This window comes from Vipera berus, assembly GCF_964194415.1.
Source record: "Vipera berus genome assembly, chromosome: 7".
NCBI classification, from domain to species: domain Eukaryota; kingdom Metazoa; phylum Chordata; class Lepidosauria; order Squamata; family Viperidae; genus Vipera; species Vipera berus.
In genome coordinates, this window is record NC_138209.1 from 4,063,595 (window position 1) to 4,084,118 (window position 20,524).

Sequence of the window (20,524 nt, forward strand, 5' to 3'; positions counted from 1 at the left end):
AGGGAAGGGAAGGGAAGGGAAGGGAAGGGAAGGGAAGGGAAGGGAAGGGAAGGGAAGGGAAGGGAAGGGAAGGGAAGGGAAGGGAAGGGAAGGGAAGGGAAGGGAAGGGAAGGGAAGAAAGGAAAGGAAAGGGAAGGGAAGGGAAGGGAAGGGAAGGGAAGGAAAGGAAAGGAAAGGAAAGGAAAGGAAAGGAAAGGAAAGGAAAGGAAAGGAAAGGAAAGGAAAGAAAAATTCTAATGAGAACATGCATCTCTCCAGACAGTCCTCTGGGGAGCAATGCAGAAACAATTTCATTGCTTTTTTCCAAAATACTTTTCCAATTTCCTACAATCCTGAAAATTACTGCTGGTTTTCTACCCAAGAACCTTGCATTTGCCTCTGCTTCTTCGTTGCCAAGGCCAGAGATTTTTGCGAAGGGGCTGGTTTCTATTTAGGCTCAAGAATGCCGAACAAGGCTTACATCAATTAAGCGTCTGACACAACAGACAATCTTCCTTTTTGTAGCTTTATACTGGAAATTTGAAAGTTGAATTCGGGAACCTTTGGCCCTGAAAGCCTCCCCCCCCCCCCCCGTGTCTAACGATGGAACGGGAAGAACTGGTCTGTGAAGCAGCTCCAGGGCCATTAAAAATCCATATTTGGCATCCAGTGCAATCAAAGGGCCTCTTCTGGGAGGTTTCCTCCTATTTTTGGCTTGCATTTGGCCTTTATATTCACCAGTTTTCGTCTATTTCCCCCTTTAGCAAAAAATGTTCATTGTCAAAATTTCTATTAAGGAAGAGGGCAAGCAGGATGAGGCAGGGATAGGCAACCTTGGCTCTTTTATGACTCGTGGACTTCAACTCCCAGAATTCCTCAGCCAGCATGGCTCAGCTTGGAAACCTCTCCCTTTCCCCTCAGCGTGGCTGGCTCAGGAATTCTGGGAGTTGAAGTCCACAAGTCATAAAGCGGCCTAGGCCAGGGGTAGGCCACCTTGGCTCTTTTATGACTCGTGGACTTCAACTCCCAGAATTCCTCAGCCAGCATGGCTCAGCTTGGAAACCTCTCCCTTTCCCCTCAGCGTGGCTGGTTCAGGAATTCTGGGAGTTGAAGTCCACGAATCATCAAAGAGCCAAGGTTGCCTACCCCTGGCCTAGGCCTAGGCCGCTTTATGACTTGTGGACTTCAACTCCCAGAATTCCTGAGCCAGCCATGCTGAGGGGAAAGGGAGAGGTTTCCAAGCTAAGCCATGCTGGCTCAGGAATTCTGGGAGTTGAAGTCCACGAGTCATAAAAGAGCCAAAGTTGCCTACCCCTGAATTAGGGCAATAGACTTCAAGTCCCAGAATCCCTCAGCCAGCACATCTGGACTTCAACTCCCAGAATTTCTCAGCTAACTTGTGTGACTTTCAACTCCCAGAATTCCCCAGCCAACATGTGTGGCTTTTAAGTCCCATAATTCCCTAGCCAACATGTGTGGCTTTTAAGTCCCAGAATTCCCCAGCCAGCATGCCGGCCAGAGAATTCTGGGAGTTGAAGTCCATCCATTGCAAAGTTGCCAAGCTTGAGAAACACTGTATTAGGAAACCACTTTTGTGAGCCAAAATCTAGAGAAATCTGACACTCAGCAAAAGAGGAACTGTAACCCAGAGAGAAAATCCCACAGCAGAAATGAATGGAAATTTCCAACAGATTTTCACCAGAAGCTGTTTCTTTGGAAAAAGTTCCAAGGGGTTTCTAGCAAATGTCTCCCATCGCTTAGGGCTCCTTTGGATGAAGCCAGAAAGAGGGTGTTAGGAAAACAGGGCCAACTATATAAGGGGTTTGCAAGAAGAAAATGTCCTTTTGGTTATTTATTGTGAATAATGTCTATTTTTTTCAGATCTGAAATTCTCCTATCCTGGGTTGTATAGAGAGGGCATACAGGTAGGCACCAGCACATTCCTCAAATTAAATTAAATTAAGAGTCATGAAATAAAGGCCAAATAGAGAGGAAGAAAGGAGGTGTGAACTCCCTACAGGAATAACAACAGAAAGAGAAGAGAAGAGAAGGAAGGAAGGAAGGAAGAGAGGAGAGAAAGGAAGAAAGGAGACAAGAATAAGGGATGTGAGGTAAACTCCCTACAAGGATGACAACAGGAAGAGAAGAGAAGAGAAGAGAAGAGAAGAGAAGAGAAGAGAAGAGAAGAGAAGAGAAGAGAAGAGAAGAGAGGAGAGAGAGGAAGAAGGCAAGAAAAAGGGGTGTGAGGTAAACTCCCTACAGAGATGACAACAGAAAGAGAAGAAAGAAAGAAAGAAAGAAAGAAAGAAAGAAAGAAAGAAAAGAAAGAAAAAGAAAGAAGAGAAAGGGGGAAGAGAAGAGAAAGAAAGGAAGAGAAGAGAGAAAGGAAGAAGGGAGAGAGGGAAAGAAGGAATACGTGTAGAAAACATCCTATAAATGAGGCAAGAAAAAGGGATGTGAGGTAAACTCCGTAGAGGCATGATAACACGAAGAGAAGAGAGGAGAAGAGAAGAGAAAAGAGAGAAAAAGGGGGAAGAGAAGAGGAAGAGGAAGAAAGGAAGAGAGGACAGGAAGAAAGGAGAGAGGGGAAGGAGGAATACGTGCAGAAAACACCCTATAAATGAGGCAAGAAAAAAAGGGGTGTGAGGTAAACTCCATACAGGGATAACAGGAAGAGAAGAGAAGAGAAGAGAAGAGAAGAGAAGAGAAGAGAAGAGAAGAGAAGAGAAGAGAAGAGAAGAGAAGAGAAGAGAAGAGAAGAGAAGAGAAGAGAAGAGAAGAGAAGAGAAGAGAAAGAAAGGAGAGAGGGGAAGGAGGAATACGTGCAGAAAACACCCTATAAATAAGGAAAGAAAAAAAGGGGTGTGAGGTAAACTCCCTACAGGGATGTCAACAGAACGGAGAGAAGAGAAGAGGGAAGCTGCAAAGCAGGAGGCGGGAAAAAGGGTGTAGAGTCTCTTCTTTCCAAAATGGGTGACCAAAAGGCCCAGGAATGCTGGTGGGTGTTATTTAAAGAAGGGGAAAGTTCAGCTCTGCAGCCTCAGCTGGTTGCAATTTCAACCTCTGCTATTTTTTGACTTGGCAACTGTCACTGGCCAGGAAGGGCAGAGGCAAAACAGCAGTGAAAGATATTTGACTTGGATCCCCGGGGGCGGAGTAAACCTTCGGTTTATAACTCGGGCCGGTTAAAGCAGCAGGCAAAGCTGCCAGCACCAGAACTTATCGATATGTTTTAATTTTAATTTTTTTTTTTAAAAAAGGAAATTGATACGGAATGAGTAACAGTCAATCCCGGATCGGCTAAGATTCTCAATCATGTGCTCATCGGCAAACTCCAAACTCCGTTCTATCGCCAGCAAACACGGAACACAGAACACTAGGGTTGGAAGGGACCTTGGAGGTCATCTAGTCCAACCCCCTGCTCAAGCAGGAGGCCCTATGCCCTTCCAGGCAAATGGCTGTCCAGTCTCTTCTTGAAACCCTCCAGTGATGGAGCGCCCACAATTTCTGGAGGCAAGACGCTGCGTTGATGAATTATTCTGTCAGGAAATTCTTTTATTTCTAGATTGCTTCTCTCCTTGATTAGTTTCCATCCGTTGCTTCTTGTCCTGCCTTCAGGGGCTTTGGGGAATAGGTTGAGCCCCCGCCCCTCTTCTTTGTGGAAGCCCCTCAAATATTAGAACACTGCTACGTCGCCCCTAGTCCTTCTGAACCTTTATAGAATATAGAATAACAAGAGTTGGAAGGGACCTTGGAGGTCATCTAGTCCAACCGCCTGCTCAAGCAGGAACTCCTGTACCATGTCAGACAAATGGCTGTCCAGTCTCTTCTTAAAAACTTCCAGTGTTGGAGCATTCACCGCTTCTGGAGGCGGGTAGTTCCGCTGGTTAATTGTTCTCACTGTCAGGAAGTTTCTCCTTAGTTCTAGGTTGTTTCTCTCCTCGGTTAGTTTCCATCCGTTGCTTCTTCTTGTCCTGCCTTCGGGCGCTTTGGAGAATAGCTTGACTCCCTCTTCTTTGGGGCAGCCCCTGAGATACTGGAAGACTGCTATCATCTCCCCTACTCCTTGTTTTCACTAGAAAACAGCGACTAAGGGAGACATGATAGCAGTCTTCCAATATTTGAGGGGCTGCCACAAAGAGGACGGGGTCCAAAAGGTTTTTTCCAACTGCTACTGGAGCAATTGGGAAGCTCTACCCCACCAAAATGCAACTGAAAGGTGTCAATCACACAGAGGAAAAGGTGCTTTGGAAAAATAGGTTGAAACCCCCCCCCTTTCTTTGTGGCCGCCTCTCAAAAATGGGAACCCGGCTAACATGTCACTCCTAGTCCTTCTTTTCATTAAATTAGACATACCTAGCTCCCTCATCCATTTATCATATGCTTTCCTTCCTTCCTTCTCCATCCAACTATCCATTGTATTCCTTCCTTCCTTTTTTTCTCCTTCCTTCCTTCCCTGTCCGCTTCCCTTCCACCCTCTCTCCCTCCTTCCTTCTCCTCCTCCTCTCTCACTCTCTTTTCCTTCCTTCCTTCCTTCCTTCCTCCAGTCCCCTAATCATCTTGGTTTTTCTTCTCTGTACTCTTTTTAGAGTCTCAACATCATTTTACAACATAGTGACCAACACTGAATGCCGTATATTCGAAGAGTGGCCTTACCAAGGCCTTGTAAAGTGGTAGTAACCCTCCGTGTAATCTGGATTTTATCCTTCCGTTAATGCAGCCTAGGACTGCGTTGGCTTTTTTGGCAGCTTGCAGCCCACGGCTGGCTCCTGTTTCAGGGACCGTCCTCCGCTTGAACTCCCAGTGTGGTTGTACTAACAATTAGCACTAATAGTACTAACGTGGCTATTCATGATTTCAGCAGAGGGGAGAAGAGCAAGTCAAAGGCGGGCCCGTTGTCCCCTCTCTTGTTTATTTTGGTTCTTGAAATACTGAAAGCCAGACGAGGGGAGAAGATTGTGGGAGTGCAAAAGATTAAACGAGAAACCTATCAATTGGGGGGGCCCCGGCTTTTGCAGATGTCTTGGCGTTGGATGGGAAAGGTTCTTCAAAGGGAATTGGGACTTTAATGGGGAAAAGTAAGAGGATTTGGCTGCAATAGGCTGGTTTTAAGGCTAATAAGCAAAAGATCAAACCGAAAGAATGGGATAAACGATTCTATGTGCAGCTGTGTTTTTCAGCTGTTCTCCAGAATTAAAAACGCGATTCCGTTTGAAGAAAGAGATGTATGCTTTCCTTCTTTCCTTCTCCATCCTTCCTTTTTTCCTTTCCTTTCCTCCTTTCCTCCCTCAACTATCTCCTTCCTTTTATCTCTGGATGATGGATGGATCTCCCACCCTCCCTCCCTCCCTCAAACCCAGCCTTCTTCTTCCCCTCCCCCTCCCCCCTCCCTCCCCCTCCCTCCCCCTCCCTTGCCTTTGTTCCACTTTCCATTTCTTTCTTTTGCTCACAGGTGAGGGAAATTTCTCCAGCTGTGTTTTACTTTCACTTCGCCACTGCCTGGCAAGTCACTAAACCGCTCACGTCATTTATCATAAATTACAATTGATGCTTATACTGTGAACTGCCCAGGCAGCCCTAGCCTATCCCATCCCCCATTGGGTGAATTCCAAATTCGCCTTCTTCTGGTTAGCAGGCTACACAACAACTGTGATTTCCTTGGTACATTGCCTTCCTTTCACCACCCCCACCCCCAAATAAATTAATCCTGTCTCTCCATATGAAAGGAACAAGTCTATTGATTCCAACGGGCTTGCAATCAAAGTAATCAGATATTACAGCATTATTTATATATATATATATATATATATATATATATATATATATATATATATATATATATATATATATATATATATATATATATATATATATATATATATATATATATATATATATATATATATATATATATATATATATATATATATATATTCAAATTGCTAATAAAGAATTTGGGAGGCTGAGATGATCATTTCGAACTCTTTATGTTCTCATCAGTCAGTCATACCCTTATCTGAGATCATCAGTATGACTGACTGATGAGAACATAAAGAGTTCGAAATGATCATCTCAGCCTCCCAAATTCTTTATTAGCAATTTGAATAATTTACACAAATAATGAGCTGTCATAAGTTGACTATATCCTGTGGATAAGCCTTGAGTCAGGCCAAAGCAGGAAAGAAAGAGTTAATTAGCAAGGTGCATTCAAAAGCCTTGACAAATACTTAACACACACACACACACACACACACACACACACACACACACACACACACACACACACACACACACACACACACACACATATATATATATATATATATATATATATATATATATATATATATATATATATATATATATATATATACACACACACACACACACACACTTTCTCAATCTAGGGGCTTCCAGATGGCACAGACTACTACAACCTCTTATCGTAATACCAGGGGTTGAGGAAAATGGGACTTGTAGTGCAATCCATCCAAAAGGTACCAGGTTGGCTGAAAGAAGACATTTAATGCCATTTTTACCTGGCGTCACCGACACACATGAGGAATAAGGGACTGTAGCCCTCGAGTTATAACCATTCATTTAGTGACTGTTCAAAGTGACAAGGCCCTGAAAAAAGTGACTTATAAATGTTTTAAACACTTGAAAGAGTGTTGCTGCAGCATCCCTGTATAGTCACGTGATCAAAATTTGGGTGCTGGACAACTGACTCGTATATATGACGGTCGCAGCGTCCCGGGGTCACGTGATCATCCCCGTTTGCGACCTTCCGACAACGAAGTCAATGGGGAAGCCAGATTCACTTAACAACCGGGTTTACTACGTTCACAACTGGGGGTGATTCCCTTAGCGACGGAGGCGAGAAAGGTCGTAAAATGGGGCAAAAGCTCCACTGCGGTGGCAAGTCAAGGGGCATCTGTAGGCCAATGGTTAATGCCAAATGTAACGCCTTGGGAGGAGATGCTTCAAGACTTTCTTTGACCAACGTCGACCCCAACTCTGAAATTTACAGATACAGCGGAGGGAAAAAATTCGGTTGAAAAATCAGTTTTTCCAACATGCCTGACTCGCAGATGACCCCCCCCCACACACACACAGACTAAATGAAAAGGACGCATTTCACAAGTTCCTCAGTCTCAATTCTCAAGAAACCACACTTCCGTCTATTTCTGCTGCCGATAGTTCTGCAGAAACTCCACCTATGGGGGGTCCTGGATGCTCTCCCGAGGTCAGTGGTTTACTTCCAGACGTTGCATAACCGAACTAGGCAACGCTGTCAGTATCAGCGTGTAAGCAGACTTCCACCTCGCACCTGATGACGTTACCTAGTTTGGCAACGAAACGTCCACGAGGAAGCCACTGAGCACAGAGGCTAAGAGGGGTGACAGGATAGCAGTGTTCCAACATCTCAGGGGCTGCCCCAAAGAAGAGGCAGTCAAGCTATTCTCCAAAGCACCAGAAGGCAAAGACAAGAAGCAACGGATGGAAACTAATCAAGGAGAGAAGCAACCTAGAACTAAGGAGAAACTTCCTGACAGTAAGAACAATTAACCAGTGGAACAACCTGCCACTAGAAGCGGTGAATGCTCCAACCCTGGAAGTTTTAAAGAAGAGACTGGACAACCATTTGTCTGAAATGGTATAGGGGTTCCTGCCTGGGCAAGGGGCTGGACTAGATGACCTCCAAGGTCCCTTCCAACGCTCATTATTCTTCTGTCTTCAGTTCAACCCTGAGCCACAAACATGCTCTTCTACCCGAAATTCCACCTACTATTTCACGGACTGTGCATTGACTTCTCCACTGAAATTCTGCAGAGAGACGGCGGGCCTATGAAATGCAGGATTATCAGCATCCAGAGAGCATCCCTACAAGCCGAGACAAGCTTGAAGCTGTCGGAGCCGTGTCTGATCAATATCTCAAAAGGTGAAGGGCTGAGATGTTCATGGTTGGCGGTTTTTTCATCCATCCCCTGTCAGGCTAAAAAGCCAGAGTTTCTTTGCAGTCGTGAGAAACGGCAAGGCAGAGGACAGAAAATGGTTAAATCTCATCTCCTAGGCTTCAAGCAGAACCCAAGGCTCTTCTTACAAGCTGATAATTCCCAGGAGACGTTGAAATTAAAATACAAGGGGGAAGAAACACAACACAGCCAACTTTGGTGGGTGAAGGAGAAGGGGAGGGTATTGTGTCCGATTACGCAACAACACCCAGGATTGCAAAACACGGATTTATTTCCTGAGAAAGCGCTATAAGGAAGCGTAATTTATATTTCACAAACTTTTTTTAAGAATAGCCACTGCGAAATCATTTATCTTCATTCTAAAGCCTGTGGTGGAAATCCAGAGAGAATTTCTTGGGAAGACTGCTCCACAAAGATTGGTGGTGTGCAGGTGGTCCTTGACTTACAGCCATTTGTTTAGTGACAGTCTGAAGTTACAAAGGCCCTGGAAAAAAGTGACTTATGACCGTTTCTTACACTTAACGACCGCTGCAGCATCCCCACGGTCACATGATCAAAATTCTGGCATGTACTTACGACGGTTGCAGCGTCCCGGGGTCGTGTGATTGGTTTTTGCGACTTTCTGACGAGCAAAGTCAATGGGGAAGCCAGATTCGCTTAACAACCATGTTTCTAATAGTGATTCACTTAACAACCGTGGCAAGAAAGGACATTTAAATGGGTCGAAGCTCACTTAGCAAATGTCTCACTTAGCGACAGAAAATCAGGGCTCAATTATGGTCGTAAGTCGAGGACTAGCGTTTTATTTTTATTTATGAAATTTATTGGCCACGTCTCTAACTCTGTTTGGCCCCCTGCTTAGTTGATCAGCAAGTTGGTTTAATGCTGTGGTTTAAATTTTTATACATGCAGTTATTCAACGTTTTCTTTAGCTGGATTGTTATACTGGTTTTAAAGAGCGTATTTTTTTTCCTTTTTAATGTAAGGTGTTCTGGAAAATAAAAACAGCCCATGGCTATTAAAAAACAAACAAACAAACCTTGCAATAAATCATAGGTAACAATGGATAGAAACTAATGAAGGAGAGAAGCAACCTAGAAGTAAGGAGAAACTTCCTGACAGTTAGAACAATTAACCAGTGGAACAACCTGCCTCCAGAAGCGGTGAATGCTCCAACACTGGAAGTTTTTAAGAAGAGACTGGACAACCATTTGCCTGAAATGGGATAGGGTTTCCTGCCTGAGCAGGGGGTTGGACTAGATGACCTCCAAGGTCCCTTCCAACTTTACTATTATGATTGTGACTAAACTTCCTGACAATGAGGACAATTAACCAGCGGAACCACCTGCCTCCAGAAGCGGTGAATGCTCCAACACTGGAAGTTTTTAAAAAGAGACTGGACAACCATTTGTCCGAAATGGTACAGGGTTTCCTGCCTGAGCAGGGGGTTGGACTAGATGACCTCTAAGTTCCCTTCCAACAACAACAACAACTTCTTCTTCTTCTTCTTCTTCTTCTTCTTCTTCTTCTTCTTCTTCTTCTTCTTCTTCTTCTTCTTCTTCTTCTTCTTCTTATTATTATTATTATTATTATTATTATTATTATTATTATTATTATTATACCTGGAAATACCCTGCATAGGATACTACTTCTTCTTCTTCTTCTTCTTCTTCTTCTTCTTCTTCTTCTTCTTCTTCTTCTTCTTCTTCTTCTTCTTCTTCTTCTTCTTCTTCTTCTTCTTCTTCTTCTTCTTCTTCTTCTTCTTCTTCTTCTTCTTCTTCTTCTTCTTCTTCTTATTATTATTATTATTATTATTATTATTATTGCACCTGGAAATACCCTGCATAGGATACTTCATGTTTAATGCAACCAGTAGAGGAATAATTCATAGCAGCGCTGCTTGGGAGAAGGAATTAGGAAGAAACAACCAGATGAATTTGCACCTCATTGGAGCAGACCTGCCAAGGTGCATTTCTGTGTATTTTCCAGGGCTCTTGATTGGTGGCTTCAGGGGCGGGGAGCAAACTGATCTCTTCAACCTGCTGGCTGCTGATCCACAAATCAGGATTAAGCTGATCATGAAACAGACTTATTTATTTTTTTCCCTTTCGCCTGCAAATTTAGCTTTTAGGTTTTAGCTTTTAATATTGTTTTAATTGTTGGGCTTATGTAATTTAATCTATTTTAATTTATACTATTTTTATATTATATTTTATGCTGCCCTGTAAACCGCCCTGAGTCCTTCGGGAATAGGGCGGTATAAAAATTTAATTAAATAAATAAATAAATAAATAAATAAAGTCAGTCCCTCTTCCCTCCAGCTAAGGCGAGGAAACTCAAACCCGGCTTGTTAAAATAAAACCGATTGAGTAATATTTGACTCAAGTTTGTCAACTTTGGGAAACTCGACCCAGTCAAAAGCCTGCAAGCCTTGTAAGAGAAGACGCATTTGGCTCCTAGTAGGACTGACGCCCGGAGTCATTTTGGGGGGGGTGGGGGGTGGGGAGGCGGCTGTATTTCATGTAACCGGAACCTCGAAATACTCCTCAATGGAACGATATCGCCCATTGGAGCCAACGAAGGGGCAGGGCCAGAGAGATTACTCTCAAAAGGTCAGGCCGCATTAGGGAAACCGAGTCAGGTTGTAACCCAAGAGTGTCTACTCTATGACACCCCGGCCTTCTCAATTGGGGGGGGGCATTTCTTGCAAATGGGCTGGACATCGGCTCACTGAATTCTTAGCAGCGATGACTGAAGCCTGGCACCAAAGGGCACCAACTGGCCAGTTCTCCCGAATTTTATTTATTTTTTTTTAAATGAAGAAGGAAGGAAGGAAGGAAGGAAGGAAGGAAGGAAGGAAGGAAGGAAGGAAGGGTGTGTGTGAGAGAGAGAGAGAAAAAAACCATCCATCATCTATTTGTCTGTCTGTCTGTCTGTCTGTCTATCTATCTATCTTATCTACCTACCTACCTCTCTAATTTTTATTTAAATTTATAAATAAATGAAGACAACTGGCCAATTCTCCCAAATCAATCAATCAATCTATCTATCTATCTATCTATCTATCTATCTATCTATCTATCTATCTATCTATCTATCTATCTATCTATCTATCTATCTCATCTCATCTCATCTCATCTCATCTCATCTCTCCCTCTTTAAATTTATAAATAAATAACTAAATAAAGACAGCCACTGGCCAATTCTCCTGAATTTATCAACAATCCATGGCTTTACAAAGAGTCCTCGAGTTATGACTGTAATGGAGCTTGCCCTTCCTGGTCGTAACATGGGATGGCCGTAAAGTGGGTGGTTCGGTTCCACGCTTTTACAGCCTTCCTTGTGGTGGTTGTTAAGCAAAGCGTAGTCACTAAGCGAAACGATGGTTTCGGTTGTGACAAAAGTTCTCGCGGCCCCGAAGCGGAGTCACGTGACCATGGCAGGGAGAGGCGGCCATCAGCATTTGGAATCGGGGGTTGTAACTACTCCCAGGTGGGTCCACTGTAATGGTTGTAAATTCAATTTGAACTTACGAGGGGTTTTTTTGGGGTGGGGGGGTGGGGGTGTAGTTAAGTAAACACTGCGGTCATTAAGTGAACGCCGTGGTCGTTAAGCAAACCAATGGTTTGCGATGAGTGTCTTTTCACCGAAAAGCAGACGTACAGGCCCAGTGTTTAGCAAGTGTCGGAAAACGCAATCACACACATTTGGGACAGTACAAATAGTTGTACACGAGACCTAGTTGCCAAGCAACCAAAGTGTGATCATGTGACCACAGCAGGGGGTGAGGGACACCATCGGAACTTCAAATCTGGTTGCAAGTTCTTTCCCTGACGTAACTTTGGTCCCTAAGCAACTGGTTGTAGGTTGAGGGCTACCCATACTTGATCTACCTTGGCCGTTCCCACTTGTCAATTAATGTCGACCATCGTACGGCTCAAGGGGGATTTATTTGTTTATATATTATTAGTATTCTTGCAATAAACTCAAGGCGGTGACCAGATGCAATACACTTTCCTTCTCCTGTTTTCTCCGCAACAGCCCTGTGAGGTGGGTTGGGTTGAGTAAGAGTGAGGGGCTCAAGTTCGCCCAGCTGGTCTTCAACGTCTAGAGCGGTACTAGAACTCACAGTTTCCTGGTGATTGGCCCAAAGTCACCCGGCTGGCTCTCATGCCTAAGGCAGGACTAGAACTCACAGCCTCCTGGTGACTGACACAAAGTCACCAGCCAGTTTTCATACCTAAGGTGGAACTACAACTCAGAGCCTCCTAATGATTGGCCCAAAGTCACCCAGCCAGTTTTCATGGCTAAGGCGAGACTAGAACTCACCGTCTCCTGGTGATTGGCCCAAAGTCACCCAGCCAGTTTTTATGACTAAGGCGGAACTAGAACTCACCATCTCCTGGTGATTGGCCCAAAGTCACCCAGCCAGTTTTCATGACTAAGGCGGAACTAGAACTCACCATCTCCTGGTGATTGGCCCAAAGTCACCCAGCCAGTTTTCATGACTAAGGCGGAACCAGAACTCACCGTCTCCTGGTGATTGGCCCAAAGTCACCCAGCCAGTTTTCATGACTAAGGCGGAACTAGAACTCACCATCTCCTGGTGATTGGCTCAAAGTCACCCAGTCACTTTTCATGCCTAAGTGGGGAACTAGAACTCACCGTCTCCTGGGGATTGGCCCAAAGTCACCCAGCCAGCTTTCATGCCTAAGTGGGGAACTAGAACTCACTGTCTCCTGGTTTCTAGCCTGGTACCTTAACCATTAGTCTAAATTAGCTGAGCGATCAGCAGCATCCCTGTTCCTGCAGTGTTGGAAACGACCGTCACCCGGTCTCTCCTCTCAGGAAAATGGAGCAGTGTACAGGAGGAGAAATCGGCCCCCCATCGCCGCGCCTGGCATGTTCTACATTGTTCTTCGACTGATGGAATGAGGTGGCTAAAAATAACCCGGCATGGGGAAGCTCCGATGTTAGAATATGACTTCTCATGCGCTTTGTCTATTCAGCGGACGCCTCCGTGCTGAAAATCGTCACGCCTTGCTTTGTGTGTATTATTAATATTATTAGTTTTTTTAAAAAAAAAGAAAAGAAAATCAACACACCCCATGCCGGTGAACACATCCTGGGCGGCAGAGCTAAGATTGTGACAGCCAGAAATAAAATCAAACAAGACAAACAAGTTGGATGGTTTAAAAAAAAAAACAGCAACAACAATAACAACAACAAAAACCCCAGGGTTTTCCCCCAAGAAAATTCTATATTTTGAAAGGAGAGAGAGAGAAAGAGAAAGAGAAAGAGAAAAAAAAGAGAGAGGGAGGGGAAGCTTTACAGAATATAGTTATCTGGGGGAATAAGACTGGACAGCCATTTGTCTGAAATGGTATAGGCCAGGGTTTCCTGCCTGAGCAGGGGGTTGGACTAGATGATCTCCAAGGTCCCTTCCAACTCTGTTATGGGTGCTCCAACACTGGAGGTTTTTAAGAAGAGATTGGACAACTGTTTGTCCGGAATGAGCAGGGGGTTGGACTAGAAGACCTCCAAGGTCCCATCAACCCTATCATTCTATACTTTAAAAAAACTGCCACAATACAACAAGGCCAATTTTGATCTCATTACCTGAAACACCCTCAACTAGTATCAATGGAGGCTTACGAAAGGTGTGTCTCTCTGTGTGTGTGTGTGTGTATACACATATACATACCGTATTTTCCGGCGTATAAGATGACTTTTTAACCCATGAAAATCATCTCAAAAGTTGGGGGGTCGTCTTATACGCCCAGTCGTCTTATACACCCGAAAATCAGCGAGCCCGGGAAGGCACGCCCTCCCCTCTCACTGTGGAGGAAGCAGGGCAGGCTGGCGTCTGGCGGGAGCCGGCAGGGCAGTCCTGCGCACGCGCGCGCTCCCCAGCTGTTAAGGAGCACTCCTTAGGAGCCGGGGAGCAATGCTGCCTCAAGAGGGAAGAGCGTCGGGCGGGAGCCGGCAGGACAGTCCTGCACGCGCGCGCACTAGTGCTCCTTAACAGCCGGGGAGCGTGCGCAGGACTGCCTTGCCAGCTCCCGCCAGACGCCAGCCTGCCCTGCTTCCTCCACAGTGAGAGGGGAGGGCGTGCCTTCCCGGGCTCGCTGATTTTCCGGCGTATAAGACGAAAAATCTTGAAAATCATCTCAAAGGTTGGGGGGGGGGGTCGTCTTATACGCCCAGTCGTCTTATACGCCGGAAAATACGGTATATATGTATCTGTGATGGTTATAAAAAGGTAAAGGTAAAGGTTCCCCCGCACATGTGTGCTAGTCGTTTCCGACTCTAGGGGCCGGTGCTCATCTCCGTTTCAAAGCCGAAGAGCCAGCGCTTGTCCAAAGACATCTCCGTGGTCATTTGGCCAGCATGACTAGACGCCAAAGGCGCACGGAACGCTGTTACCTTCCCACCGGAGTGGTCCCTATTTTTCTACTTGCATTTTTACGTGCTTTCGAACTGCTAGGTTGGCAGAAGCTGGGACGAGTAACAGGCGCTCACTCTGTTACGCGGCACTCGGGATTCGACCCGCTAAACTGCCGACCTTCTGATCGACAAGCTCAGTGTCCTAACCCACTGAGCCACCGCGTCCCTCTGTGATGGTTATAACCGCGTCCAATAAGAAACCAGGATGAGATAGAAATGGTGTTGCAAATAAGTATCTCCATAATTAAAACATTCTCCTCTCTTCCTATTCACGAGCTTTCAACCTAAACCTGGCCACTGTGTGCTCCAAATTAAATCCTTAAAAATAATAAACTACAGCAAAGGGACATAGACTTTGTGAAGTTGTTAGTCCATAATGTCTCCAAGGTGCGTTTTCAAAAGCAAACTGGACTTTCTTTGTTTTTTTTGTCTTGAAGACATTTCGCTTTTCATTCAAGAAGCTTCTTCAGTTCTGACTGAATCCTTCCATTCTCCATCGTTCAGAACTGAAGAAGCTTCTAGGATGAAAAGCGAAATGTCTTCAAGAAAAGAAACAAAGAAAGTCCAGTTGCCTTTTGGAAAAGCACATTTGGGGCAACCATGACCTGGATGACGGAGAATCTCCACAGACATTTATTTACTCCATCATCCTGGTCCAGATTATCTATTAAAATATATATTTTTAAAAACTGGAGAAAAGGCAGGCTTTATCAAGAGACTGTAATCAGATTAATCGCATTATTACTCCTTCGCTTCATACATTTTATTAAAAGTTATCTTTCCGGAGAAGAGACAGAATGCACAAATACTGCATTTTTTAAAAAAAAAAAATCAAATAAGAACGAGAAGGAGGACAAATCTATGTAGAATACACCGGAGTTTGCTATTCTTTTAATGAGGAAAGCGATATTTTTTTTTAAAAAAAACACGTTTATAAATAAGTTAAACGCCCTAGAGAAGGGTCAGGGTGCTTGAAAGAAGAGCTGAGCGGTTAAATTTGAATTTCTTTTTTTGTGCAGCGAGGTTTTGCAAGCGCAGGAGTTAAAAAGCAAAGTTTTACGTGCCTTGCAAAAGGACAAGCAATCCAATAACAAATCGCTCCTCCGTAGGGAGGTAAAAGGCATCACAGAAAGAAAAAATGACAAGCCGGGCAAGTTTCTAGTCCATTCTACACAATTCGATAGCCGAGCTGAATGCACAAAACCAGTCACACGTCTACCTCTCTCTGCTTCAACACAATAGATGGCACGCCGTCAAACACACACACACACACACACACACAAACCCGAATCCAGTAGGTCACGAATCAATGGAAAGGGTGACACCGCAATTGCAGAACCAACCAAGCATCCAGACCCACACACCCAATTCAGTCTGAGTGCCACAATCCGAACTGCACAAAGTTAACACCAGAAGCCCCCAAATTCTTCAACGCATTAAGCTTTTCAAGAAATTGCAGATTATATTTGTCCATCTCCAAAGTGTTTACGATGTGAAAATCGTTTAACCAACACGGGCAGCCCTTGATTTACAATGGCTCGTTTAGTGACCGTTCAAAGTTACGTCAGAACTGTAAACAAAGGGACTTGCAACCGTTTTTCACACTTAGGACGGCTGCAGCCATCCCCGTGGTCAAAATTCAGACGTTTGGCAAATGGCTCTTATTTAGGATGGTTGCAGTGTCCTCTGTGTGTGTGTGTATGTGTGTGTGTGTGTGTCTGTTTCTCTCTCTCTCTCTCTCTCTCTCTCTCTCTCTCTCTCTCTCTCTCTCTGTGTGAGTGTGATGTTTGCGACCTTCAGACAAGCCAAGTCAATGGGGAAGCTCGGTTCACTTAACAACCATGTGACGACTATTGGTACTGCTTTGTTGAGTAAGACTACAAATAACCACAGGGGCACCAAATATTACAGGACTTTTAACTTTTCTCAAAATGTAAAAGAAATTTTAACAAAGTGAAATCGAAAGAACATTAAAATCATTGTTTAAAGCCACAGCCATATTTGTTGTCTGCAGAAAAAAACGCGGTGCGTCCCTTTCGTTAGCTCCTTGCTTTCGACGGACACAATATCGGAACTCAGTTAAGATCACAGGTTATGTCCATTCGGTAATAAAGAAAACCACGCCGACTTGGAATTAATGCAATATTTATTATTTTGATAAATAGCAATTAAATATAGACATTTTCCCCCCTAATATTTCTGCAAACAATAACCACATCAATATAAAGCTTCTTTTCCCACTGATCATCTCGACTGCCTCATCGCGGATCCTGTTTGCCAAATTCTTATTTAAACTTGTTTCCCCCACGATGCTCAAAACATTCTTACCGGTTAAGATTTTTCTCAGAGTTAATTGCACTTAAGCATTGTAAGTCTTTTTCCTCATACAGGCCAAAAGAGAATATTTTGGGCAGAGGAGAAAAATCAAAGCAAAGTTACTACAGGGGACTGTAGAATTATAGAAACTAACTCTCATTGTTTTTATAAATATAAGCCCAGACGACATGCTCTTTACCAAATAGTAAGGCGATTATGTTTTTTTAAAAAAAAAACAATAAAATATATTGAAAAGAAAAAGAAAACCGCGCCGAATTTACCAGTACCGACTAGCTTGCCTGGTGGTTAAATCTGACCTTTCTACTTTTCCAAAACTGCTTCTTCTTTGCAGGCGAGTTCACAAAACAGCGAAGGAAAATTTTGCCTTTGCGCACATTTTTTAAGGAACGTGGTGGCGGGCGACGTCGCTCACCCATCCAAGCACTGAGTTTAATTTTTTTTTACCATCCCACCAGTTTGCTCTATCCTCCGGGGGAGAAAAGATTAAAGTACTGAGCAAGACTTACAGCAAGTTGGTCATTTGCATGGAGATGGACATCTGTGATGGTCCAAGCTACGGCGCAGCCACCTCGCCAAACGACAGCGCCGAGCTGGGAGCAGAGACACTGTCCCACTAACACACACACACACCAAACGCCACTGGCCGCGTGAGCGTAACCGGGGCCGGGCAATGGCCGTGGAAATTAATACCACTCGTAAGAATCCTGACAAAGCAAAGCGAGGATAACTGACGGGCACATCTGCTCCAGGAGAACTGGAGCCAGCTGAGTGGACAGGGATGGATGGGGCTCCGTCCCTGGCCTCGAAGCATCTGGGAAAATGGCCACCGGTTTCCAAATATAGGCAGTCCTCGGCTTACGACCACAATCTGAGCCCAAAATGAACCCTGTGGAACGCTCAAGTTTCGTCCTTCCACGATGCGTTCAAAATGGGCAGTGATTAATATTTGTAGATGTATGAATATGTATATGTATGGGTATAGATGGGCAGGCAGATACCAGTAGATGTTAATGGAATGGAATGGAATGGACTAGAATAGAATAAGAAATTAGAATAGAAAAGGATAGGATAGGATAGGATAGGATAGGATAGGATAGGATAGGATAGGATAGGATAGAATAGAATAGAATATGGAATGGAATGGAATGGAATGGAATAGAATGGAATGAAATAGAATAGAATACACACACACACACAGAGACACAGACACAGAGACACACACACTATATCATAAAGGCAGGATTTATGTAAATAAATAACCTGTAGAGGTACTTTCTCCCTCAAGCCTTAGGAACCGAAGAAGGGGAAAACCTGGTTTTTTAAAAGATAGTTTTGCAACTTTTCAAACTAAGATACCGAGATGAATCAATCAAACGTCTCCTTGGTTTGAAAGGAAGAAAAATAAAATTACTCCAGCTTGTTTCCTGGGACATCATGGGACGCCTCCACGTAGGGAGTGATTTTTTTGACAGCAATACGGAAGCCATTTGGCACGACTTCCTTTCTTAAATTCCCACTTGGTGGTCTCCCACCCAAGTATCCAGGAAGTCTGATTCTGCTTAGCTGTTTTCAAGATCAAGCCAAGATGTAAAACCTTGACATCTGTTATCTATGTCCAGGCCGTTGTTCACCATCCAGCCTTCCCTAAGCTGTGCTTGCCAGATGGTTCCATAAGCCCCAGCCCTCGTGGCAACACCTAAATTACTAACAGTTTCCTGCTTAGCTGCAAGCTCAGTTTTCCCAACCCTTTTACCCACGATTCGCTGAATCATGGTTTACACAACCCAATTTCCTGGACAGCTCACAGGGACGAAGACATTAAGGCCCATCGTGACTATGGCATCTATAAAAAGAGGTAAGTGATGAAATAAATGGAGGAAACAGGCAAAGGTGGTGAGTTATGTATTTGCACCACATACAGCTAGTACTCTACTTACAAGCACTCGTTTAGTGACCGCACGCAAGGAAAAAAGTGACTTCTGACCGTTTTTCACACTTCAGCCTCCCCATGATTTACATCCTCGATATTCAGACCCTTGCCAACTGACTCATATTATACGACGGCTGCAGTGTCCCCGGGTGTGTGTTCACCTGATTCCCTTTTGCAACCTTCCGACAGGCAAAGTCAATGGGGAAACCAGACTCGCTTAACAACCGTGTTGCTCACTCAACAACTGTAGCAAGGAGAGTCGTAAAGTGAGGCCAACCTCACTTAACGACTGTCTTGCTTAGCCACAGAAAATTTGGCCTCCGTTGGGGGTCGTATGTCGAGGATCATCTGTATAAGGCAGGGGCCCTCAAAGTTGGCTACTTTTAAGACTGGGTGGACTTCAACTCCCAGAATTCCCCAGCCAGCCATAGCTGGCTGGGGAATTCTGGGTGTTGAAGTCCACCCAATCTTAAAAGTGGACAAGTTTTAGGACCCCTGGTATACGGAGAGATATGTGAGTCAAGTCTTCCAGGTTTTGCTTTTAGGAATTGGGAGCCAATTGGAACACAGGGAGGGGGTCACGCAAAGATTTTGACGGCCCGTATAGCAACACTTCTTGTGTAACGTACCTCGCAACCCCTGCGATGCTGACACAACTCAACCGTTCTGCTTTTGTTAGGATGGTTTTAGAAAGTCTGGATCTTGGCCGCGTTTCCTTTTCCAGTTTCCCCGCTGCTATTTGGCTAAGAGCGAAGTTCTGCTTTTCATGTTTCTTGTCCTAGAACGACTTCGAGGCTAATGTCAATATTTTGGAGCACTTCCACCCAACGCTTTGAGCTATTATTATTTAAAATAATAGGGAGCAAGGTTGAGGAGTTCTCGCTTCTCGACATCCGTGGTTCGCCCACCTTTGCCCGCTATGCCATTCCTGCCCAGTTCAAGCTCTGAGAACAGAACAGAACAGAATAGAATAGAATAGAAAAAATGGAGTGGAGTGCAGTAGAGTGGAGTGGAGTAGAATAGAATAGAAAAAGTGGAATAGAATAGAATAGAATAGAATAGAATAGAATAGAATAGAATAGAATAGAATAGAATAGAATAGAATAGAATAGAATAGAACAGAAAAAATGGAGTGGAATGAAGTAGAGTGGAATAGAATAGAAAAAGTGGAGTAGAGTGGAGTAGAGCGGAGTAGAACAGAGCAGAACAGAATAGAACAGAACAGAACAGAACAGAACAGAATAGAATAGATGTTAAGAATGGAATGGAACGGAACGGGACAGGACAGGACAGAACAGAATAGAATAGAATAAAATAGAATAGAATAGAAAAAGTGGAGTAGAGTGGAGTGGAATGGAATAGAATCGAATCGAATAGGAATAGAATAGAAAAAATGGAATGGAATGGAGTAGAACAGAAATAGAGCATAGCTGGAAGGGACCCTGGAGGTCTTCTAGTCCAGCCCCCTGCTCAAGCAAGAGAACCTATACCATCTCAGACAAGTGACTGTCTTATCTGATTTATCTCTTTAGCCCCTGAGTATCATCCAGAGATGTGGAGCTCCACTCCCAGAATTCTTAGCAACAGCCCCGAATCCTGGTAGGGAATTCTAGGGGTTGAAGTCCGCTTATCAAGAAGGCATCCATGTTGAAAGATATTCTACAGCAGACTTTCTCAACCTCGATAACTAGCGCTGAGACACGATAAGCTGTCTTCCAGGCCTTGAGGAGCTGTCAGAAACAAGAAGAGCTCACCTTATTCTCCAAAGAGAGAAGCAACCTGGAATTAGGGAGAAACTTCCTAACAGCGAGGACAATCAACCAGTGGAACAGCCTGCCACCAGAAATCTTGGGCA

The 20,524-nt window shown here is 44.2% G+C and overlaps 2 protein-coding genes across 7 annotated transcripts in view; one reads left to right on the plus strand and one right to left on the minus strand.

Annotated features, from left to right (window-relative positions):
• PANK2 (pantothenate kinase 2) overlaps positions 1–20,524 on the plus strand; it is a 291,105-nt gene that overhangs the window by 61,724 nt on the left and 208,857 nt on the right. The window contains exon 8 of one of the 4 annotated variants that reach the window (XR_014027046.1): positions 19,875–19,894. The exons of the other annotated variants lie outside the window; for them this stretch is intronic. The gene's annotated coding sequence lies outside the window, so the exon portion shown is untranslated. Of the gene's footprint in view, positions 1–19,874; positions 19,895–20,524 lie in introns of those variants that run through there. 4 annotated transcript variants of the gene reach the window in all.
• RNF24 (ring finger protein 24) overlaps positions 1–20,524 on the minus strand; it is a 58,304-nt gene that overhangs the window by 26,261 nt on the left and 11,519 nt on the right. Inside the window, exon 1 of one of the 3 annotated variants that reach the window (XM_081332215.1) lies at positions 17,246–17,353. The exons of the other annotated variants lie outside the window; for them this stretch is intronic. Coding sequence (XP_081188341.1) covers positions 17,246–17,277 — 32 coding nt within the window. The 5' untranslated portion in view covers positions 17,278–17,353. Of the gene's footprint in view, positions 1–17,245; positions 17,354–20,524 lie in introns of those variants that run through there. 3 annotated transcript variants of the gene reach the window in all.